Below are 9,084 nucleotides of genomic sequence, written 5' to 3'. Positions count from 1 at the left end.
AAATCTGACACATCAAATGGCCTCTTACCTTGCAATGACCACAGAAGCAAACTGCAAGTTTTATTATTTTATAATAGACAAATACCTTGAACAGATTCAAATTAACTCACGTGTTTCTTTAAGTAACCCTGCGATTCTCCAGTTGCTCTAGGGAATATCTAGATGTTATTGGAAAAGTGAAAATAAATTTAAAATGGGATCTTCTAATCAGGATTCAGGTTTCCTTGCAATTAAGCAGAACATTGAAGTGAGCAATACAAAAAAAAGTTTATAAATTCAAGCTGTTCCAGGTTTCTGATGGTCACATTGATACTGCCTTAAATTAATTTCTTTTTATTTCATAAAAAGGTATGTTCTAGTAATCCACTTCATAGACTTTAAGGCCAAAAGACTTTATGGATAGCAAATGTTGAGAATGTTCATGGTTACCAACAAAAATGTATGCTTTACACATCAGCAGTAACCAGAGATAATGCATTTCTTAAATGTATGAGAATAAAGCACAGAATTCAGACATAACAAATAGTTTACATGCTGTTGTCTGCCATACTGCTGAGAAAATGCAGACATCCTTGCTACCAAAAAATATTAGTAGCCTGTGATAATTTGGGTTGTGGTTTGGAATTGCAAAGTTAAGTAGCTTTGTATTTTTTCATTACAACTGGAGATACAGGTTACAGACCTGTAGCCAGATATTTTGTGTTTGAACAGACCTTAACACAGGGTTAAGGATTAAAAACCTAACTCTTCTGCATGTAGGTGCAGAAGCAGATTTCTGAGGACACAGAACCGGTTTGACAATCAGTTATTTTCAGTGATGATTTGTAGATTGGGATAGGCATTTTGTGCCTTTCAGAAAGATACATTGCAACAGCATTTGTTATTTGGATAGAGACTTTTGAGCAACACAGAGTGGAAAACTCTGTGTGATTATTGGAGAAAAATGTTTATTTCTAGCTTTTATTTAAACAAGAAACACTAAAATATCTAGGGAAAAGGATAATAGGTGTCATAAAATTATTCTTTTCCTAGCTCATTCATTAATGCCCAGATAAAGGAGTAGCAATACATATTAGATTATGGCAAAGTGCATATACTGGGTAGTGTGATGGGAGTAGAAGTCATTTCTAGATAATGACTTAATAATAAATTAAAAATCATGGTTGTGACACAAAGAAAAAAAAATTTGTATGAAAACCTGTCTCTCAAAAGCTTCCAATTCTAATGAGATGGCAGACAGTTAGTTAAGCAGCTGTGGTGATTTATTTCCATCTTGTAAAATATGCACACTCACACGCAGAAAAATAAGAGGAGGGACCCTGAGACCTGCCCTTTCTGCACTCATGAGTCAGTGGGGCTTGGACTCCACTGCTGTGAGCACATTCCTCCCAACTTTGACAGAAGCCTCCATGGCTTTTCTGTCAAATGCAATATCCACAGCAGGCTAATTCCCCTTTGACTTTGTGAGCATTCAGAATTCATATCCCATAAACACATGTGGTTCCCAAGAACTTCTTCAGTCTTGACAGTGATAACAAGAAGGGATCAGTAGTATCCCAAGTTATCCTTATGGCTCTGTCAAAGATTTCTGCAGCACATAATAAATCAAGATAGTGCTTAGTCCCTCTGCCCCAGCTCCTCCCAGTTCTCTGCTGCGTGGCTTGACTGTGAGAACAATGGATGACTTTCAAAGAATCATAGAAAGGTTGAGGTTGGAAGGGACCTTAAAGATCATCCTGTTCCAACTCCCCACCATGGGCAGGGACAGGGCCTTTCCTCCCTATCTCTCTTGTTTCCAGTCTCTCCTGCTCTGCATTAGGCTCTCACACAGGAAAGTGCTTGTGACACCCTTGAGAAGAGGATGGAGCAGCCAAAATGCCCAAAATGCCCAAAATTTCCTAATGTGAGGTCAGTGAAGCTCCTCAGAAGGATTGAGGGGATGGGGAGAAATCACAGCTCGCCCACCCCTGCAGCTGCTGGAACAGAAAAGGTGGTGACATTTTTCAATCACCCTGTGACAAGGGTGCACTCCTCCTGGGAAGGAGCACTCATCACCCAGTTCCAAACTGTGTAAGCAAGCAGGATTCTATCCAGTGGTTTACAGGAAAATGATTGCATGTGGGAAATAGAAGTTTAGCTGGCCTCTGCAGCAAGCCTAGGACATGAGGCTCCCTGCCAAGGACCAAGTCCTTGGAAGCAACATTGAAAAAAATCAGAAAAATAGCAGTTTCGAGCAGGGAATAGGTGTTAATAAGAGAGTTTTAAATTTCAGTTGTCTCAGAACTTAAAAAGGGTATCAGAGAAACAGAAACTGGAAAGGAAAGAAATCTCCTTTCCCCCTTTTTAATGGCCTCTGTTCAAGAAATGTATTCCTTCCCTTTTCCTAGGGAAGAGGGCTAGACTTAAAAGAACAAAATAAAAATAAAATGCACATGGGGAAAAAAAAAAAGGCAGAAAGAAATTAGAGGTGGTTACTTCCCCTACAAAATAGTGAGAAAATTAAATGTTCACCAAGCCTAGGGTGAAGTAAAATTCCCTTGCACACTGATTTACCAGTAAAATTTACAACACTCATTTTGAAGAGTTTTCCCTATGTTACAATCAGTTTGTGTGTAGGCCTATTAAAAAATTCTTGAGGCTTCTGAGGACAAAAAAAAATATAATTCAGGACAGATACCACCCATAACTGATTACAAAGTCCCTGCATTTTCTGAAGCCATCCTGTTTGCCCTACTGGGTTTAAACCTATGCTATTTTATTTTGAATGCATGGCAAGGGCTTTTCCCTTGTTTGGAAGATGCACTACTGGTATCCACAGCACTCAGAAAATGCAAAGTTCATTATCTCACACACAGCCAGGCACACAGTGCTCCACATGGCACACAGGCAGTACCTGGGCACAGAGGCCGCCCAATGTCCCCACAGCCCTGGATGTGTGCAGAATACACTCATATAATGAATACAGGCTGCATCGAAGATAACATGGTTTATTTCTTCATGATATTCAGATTAAAATGTATCAATGTATTTATCACAATACTACATTTTAGGACAAAATCATCAGTGCTTTGAAAGTCTTCATAATGTTTATTCATTATAAATAGTAAATATTTACTGAACTTTTTACATGAAAGACATTTGTTTTTTGTTTTCTTTTTTTGATTTTTTTGTTTGTTTGTTTGGGTTTTTCTTTTTTTTACAACACATCTTGTTGTAGAGGCTGCAACACAAAGATAATATTTCATTTTTCCATCACCCTTAAGACTGCTGTGTGAACTAACCTCTGTACTGAACCTAGTCTAACTCACTACTTCATAGTCCTTAACTCTAAAAGGAATGTATTTGTGTTCTGCCTCCCTCTTTGTTCCAAGAATAGAGAGAAATAAATAATCCCACCTTCCATCGTCCTCTTCCTCTCAACATCACAAAACACAAATTTATTGACATTCTAAAATGTCATGATGCAAACTTCTTGTAAACCTTGGTTCCTATAATTATACTGTCTATATTGGATATCACTGTATAATTTAAACAGATGTGTCAAATACAGGTCCATCTCTGTCTATGTCCTGTACAGCACTAAAAAACATGTAAACGTATTCATTTCTTCCTATTGTTTCCTGAAGATGACCTTTAAATCTTGATTAGCAAGCTGGATTTCAGTAATCCAGCAGACTGCAACATTTCTGTATTTTATCATCAGGAATTATGCACTGCAAAAATAAAAGTACCTGCAAAAATATAGTTCTGATTCTATATCTATGACTTTGGATGATCCCAAAGTTTGTGTGAGGTACACAGTATTGCACATTGCTAGGCAGTTATGAAAAATCAGTCGCGTTGGTGGGGGTTTTTGTCTCACATATCTGTTCAAAAAGGTAAAACACACTGGGAAAACACATACAAAAAGGCAAAATCTGGGTTTCATGTTACACAAGATCTCCTCTCTTGGTAAAGCCAAACCTGTGAGTGACATTTATTGACAAGGTGATTACAAAAGCACGGTAAGGTAACCAATGAGTTGCTTGGGAAGTCTTTCGCAGTTATGCAGCTTCCTAGGGACTGTGACGTTTCCTCTTGATGACAATTTCCAGTGTGTACAGTGAGAGGCTCTTCCAATCTTGCTTCAGAAACGGAGCTGTTTTAAAGTTAGACTAAAGTCAGCACTGGATGTCAGATGAGTCAGAGTACACAGAGCTCAACTGCTCTAAGTTTAGTTTCAAAATGTTCCATTTGTCCCAATCAATGCACATTAATTTCAACAACAACAAAAAAATGGAATGTTTGCCAGGCTGTGATGTTAAATACTGCTCTGTTTTGTATACCCACTCATAATGAAGCATGTCACATTTATTCATTATTGCTTTTGGCCTTTGTCTTCTGTATAGCTTTGCCCAGCCTTCAAAAGTCTACTAAAAGCTATGACTGGAGAGAATATAACAAGCTTGTTTCTCTCAGTGGGACTGCCCCAGTTTAGGCTGCACTGTGTTGAGAAGATCCCTCATATCCAAGCCTTGGAGTGAGACCGGAAAACAAGACCAGCTTTAACTTGAAGTGGACAGTTCATTTATGCAATATCTGGCTTCAGATAATGAAAGGCACCTGCAAGAAAGCAAAAGAAGCTTTTTAAGTCATGCTGTGACAACCTCACAGCATGGGGCCATGCCAACTACAGGTTGACAATGTCATATTTAATACTGATGTATCAAAGGAAAGGGACTAATATTTTTATTCCTAGGACAAGTTTGACAAAACTCTATGTATCTGGGATTATATACTGTAATGATTCTTGAGCTGACCTCATTAAGAACATGTGTTTCTAATAGTGGAATGCCAGCGGTTATTTCATTTTGGACAACTCTTATGTTTTACCTAATGGCAATCAGGTTTCATGTCTCAACAATTAATAACATCAAGATGTTGTTGACATCACTTAAGAAAATAATTATGCAGCAGAAATCCTGCTCGAACAATCAGCTATCTCACCAGTGCATGGCTTTGAGGAGAAGTAGCAGTGAGCCCTGAGGATCTCTGCTCAGAACTCCTTGTCTCACAGACAGACAGACAGACAGACAGCAGAGGGTGTGGGCAGCTGGGTGCCCTTCCCAGTGCCAGGGTGCTGTACTCACTTTGGCCGTACTGGCCGTACTGGTAGCCCGTGACGGGGTCCATGCTGTATCCCGTGGTGCTGTAGGTCGGTGGGCAGTAGGACTGGGATGTAGGCAGGCTGTCTAAGCTCTTCATGTGCTCTAACCTCTGGCTGCAGCTGGCTGACACAGTGGTGGTGGGCTCCAGACCCCCAGTTAGAGGGGACAGGGCATAATCAGTTTGGGGCTGGTGAGGCACACCACCGTGGTTAGTCAGGAGTCCCATTACCTAGAAAGAAGAATAATAGAAAGAGTTAAAATAGATTAAGAACTCCATTGCTCACAGAACCACAGAAGTTCTCAAATCTATAATTTGATTTCCTAGACCAGGTAGACTTGATACTTGAACGGTGCTTTGAGTAGCTAATCCCAAGAGGAAGTAGAATTTGATTGCATCATCCACCAAAATAAAATCTGATGGCTAGCAAGCAATAAAAAGTGATATTGGGGCAAATAAGGAATTTTTTTTTTAATTTATGGTTTTAGAGCACCTGATCCCAGCCCCAGCTGGGAGTCCTGCAGATGGGTATTCCTTGAGGACAAAATTATTAGAAAACAAAAAGCAAGTAGTGGCTGTTTAACCATGATGTCCTGCATGATCTAGAAACATAAAAATCTGTGAAAAAGCTCACAATTTTCTTCTCCAAGATCAACAACCATTACAGTGAAATCAGTTTGGAGCATATCCCAGTAGCACTACTGGTGGAAGTAACAAAGAATCCCACAGAATCCTGATGTTCTGGGGCTGGGAAAGGGGCAGAGCAGCTGTACCCCCACTGCTGCATGCCCTGTGTGCTGTGAAGAAGTGAATGTGCAAGAGTGAAGTGCTGGTTGTAACACCAGTTATTGATTCCAACATCACAGTTAGAGGACACAACAGAAAGGGTCAGACACTCCAGAGTGACTTCAAGTCAGCTGTGGCTCCATTATTAAGCTGCTTCTACAGGGACAGTTACGAAATCAGTAGCTGAAAAGAATTTACTGGAAAATACATGCTTGTCCCTAGAAAAGCCCAGCCCCCCATGTCATAATTTCCAGTAGAAGCGCAAGAAAATATTTCAAAACATCTACATTTTCAAGCACAGAACTACAGTGAAAAGTTCTTGTTGTTCAAAAATCTCTCGCTCTACAAGCTGGTGAACATTTCCTCTCCTGGTACACCACTGTAGAACATTTTGGAAATAAGTGTGTGACTCAGATTTGCTTACTTTTTGCTGAAGTAAACTGCATACAGATTCTGACAAACATTCTGCAGCTTCTAACGGATGGGTGACATACAGCTTTTGCCAAAACTGCATATTGTGATAATTTACAGGCTGTTCTTGCTCCAAAATGGCATTACAATTATCTGACATGTGCTATTTGATAATCATTTTGCTTTGCAGCAATTCTTGCCATAAACTAAAGAGAGATTTTTTTTAAATTGGAGTCTATTTTTTAAAGACTAAATTAAACCTCATAAGAACAGATCTGTTTCCTAAGGTTCTGATGCTCCTCCTGGAATTGTACTTATTTTCCATCACAAACTAAAAAGTATTATTATTGCAGGGAGCTTGTGTTTCCAGCTCTGAGTTGTTTGCTTTATTGTTGGTTTGGGGTTTTTTCTTAATAAACATATGAAACATGATCCAGAGATAGTGATTTAGGTGATTTAGCAAAGAAGACCTGCACAGCTTTTACATGTCTGATTAGGAAAAGAGCAAGAGGTAGAAACAGAGTAGCTCAGAAAGGGAAACCCAGATCCCTGCATCGAGAACACAAAATATGTTTGCATCAAATGCACCCAAGATATCTCACTGAAAAAATAAAAAGTGCCGAGAAAGAAGTTCAGTTACTACGTATAACACTGGAATGTTCACTTCTGAGTCATTGAGCTGAAAAACACGAGTTTAACCAGTGGTATTTGCTGAATGTTTCACAAACTGAAGTATTCATGCAAAAACAAATTCCAAAATATTTGCAAAGACTGCATTCAGATATTGAAATCTTACAACTTTTTAAAGTTTTTAATAAAATTTTGTTTATAAAAACAAGATGAATTTGGATTCAGGATGTAGGATATTTTATATTTAATTCAAGAAATACATTCAATGCCCAAAACCTATTAAAAGAGCTTGTGGTTAATAATAAAACAACTCTGAAATCACTACAGATTGAAAAATCATGCTATCATTATGTGCTAAAACTCCCCAAAACTTGAAAATACTGGGCTCTCAAGTTTTTGTTCGAATAATTGGTTCTGAAAACTCTTAAAATTTCTATTATTTTAGCAAGTTTTTCTGTTTCAGAAATTCCAAATATTTTTCTTATAACTTTGGAATTTGATATGGTCCAAAATGAAGCATGCTTAACGACCTGACACTGCATCAGCAGGACACAGCATTAAAACCCATGTTCATTCAGGTTATATTCATCCTTGTCCTTTGAAATTAACACTAGTAGAGTTAAAAGAAGAGAAAGAACTACAACAAAAACTAAAAATAAAGGGATAAGTTAAACATTTACATAGACAATTACTATTTTGGGAAATATTTATGTTGGCAGGAGTATCATGGTTTTGACTACAGTTTCGAGTGCCCAGGGGTTTATCAGAAATCTCAAGTGCAGAACCCTTTGCACTGTCCCGTAGGGCCAGTGTGACACCGAGGTTCGCAGGACTCCCCCACGCTTTGTTCCAAGTTCAAGAGCAGAGAGAAGGGGCAGGGCTGGGCTCACATCCCAGGGGAGCTCCTCTCTGCCTCGGGGCTCTCACATCACTGCCTGGCTGCCAGCACTTTTAGAACCAATTGTTGATTTGGGTAAATAACTATTTTACCAACTGCGGATTTCAATTAGAGGTTTGTTTTAATTCAATGTTTTCAATAGAATAAAACCCGAAACAAAATTATTTGGACTTTGCCAGCAAAAAGAGTGAGCACAAAAACTTTTGGATTAGAAGCTATTTTAAAATTGGAGATTTGTCTTGAAATTTAAACCTGAGTCCTGACAGAATCTCAAATGCCACTCAAACATCAGCAGCAACTCTATTTGGATAGAGATTTCTTTTCTTTGACAAATGAAAATTAGCATTTAGTGAGATTTACTTTAACTTTTTTTTTAAATTAGAAAATAATTCAGCATAATTTTATTAAGTGGACATGCACCTAGTAAATATTCTGGAGCAGAACTCACTGAGCTGTCTGTCTCTGAGCTGGAGAAAACTAAAGTCTGAACAGTAACCAACTTGCCAGAAATACCTTCCTCAGAGACCTTCAGAATCATCCTGCAGTTGATTAGTATCTAAATAATTCGATTTTTGGTCATGTCTCTTTTGAAAGTCTAAGGGAAGTAGCCTCAGGGCAGGAATCTTTGCTACGGTATGTGCCATGACCTTCTCACCCATACAAGGAGTTACAGGAAGGGCATGGCTAACTTTCACCTAATCAATTAGAAATCCATTAACGGGCCATGTCTGCAAGATGCTCAGCACCCTCAGCTTAGCTGCACGGGAGACACACAAGGATCTGGATTTGCAGCTCAGATCTTCTGTGGGTATGAAGCAGTATAGTTCTAAGTAAACAGATATGATTGCTTTATAGTAGTTAAGGTAGAAAATAAATTTATTCAATCTCTATACCATCCAAATTACTGGAAAATATGTACTTCCTTCTAAATCACTTTGGGAAAGCTAAATTAGTAATTATCAGCCTCACTGACCCAGAATCCAAGGGCTGAGTTAACACTGCATTAAAGTGATACAATAACTTTTCAATTTGTTTTAGAGTAGAAATCCCATAAATGTAAAAAAAAAATCAGATTTAAGTTTTTTAACTACATGTATTTTGTTCTCATCTTTTACAAAAAACACACGAATGTTGAGGAACAGTCTTTGTGCTTATACAATAAAATACAATATATAATTGATAAAATCACTCTATTAGAAAACAAAGGTGAAATT

General features: G+C 38.3%; 1 protein-coding gene across 6 annotated transcripts in view; it reads right to left on the bottom strand.

Annotated features, from left to right (window-relative positions):
• Positions 1-3,000: 3,000 nt before the first annotated feature.
• The window catches only part of PAX3 (paired box 3), a 75,433-nt gene continuing 69,349 nt past the window's right edge, over positions 3,001-9,084 (bottom strand). For all 6 annotated transcript variants that reach the window (XM_041414343.1, XM_041414345.1, XM_041414347.1 and 3 more), the window contains 2 exons: positions 5,130-5,376; positions 3,001-4,602 (listed from right to left, as the gene is read on the bottom strand). In XM_041414343.1, the coding sequence (XP_041270277.1) occupies positions 4,568-4,602; positions 5,130-5,376 (282 nt within the window). In that variant the 3' untranslated portion in view covers positions 3,001-4,567. The remainder of the gene's footprint in view (positions 4,603-5,129; positions 5,377-9,084) is intronic.

Source organism: Onychostruthus taczanowskii, unplaced genomic scaffold, assembly GCF_017590055.1.
Source record: "Onychostruthus taczanowskii isolate IOZ18803 unplaced genomic scaffold, ASM1759005v1 scaffold45, whole genome shotgun sequence".
Classification (NCBI taxonomy): Eukaryota; Metazoa; Chordata; class Aves; order Passeriformes; family Passeridae; genus Onychostruthus; species Onychostruthus taczanowskii.
Note: the sequence above shows the minus strand (reverse complement) of the source record. Positions and strands in the feature narration are given on the sequence as shown.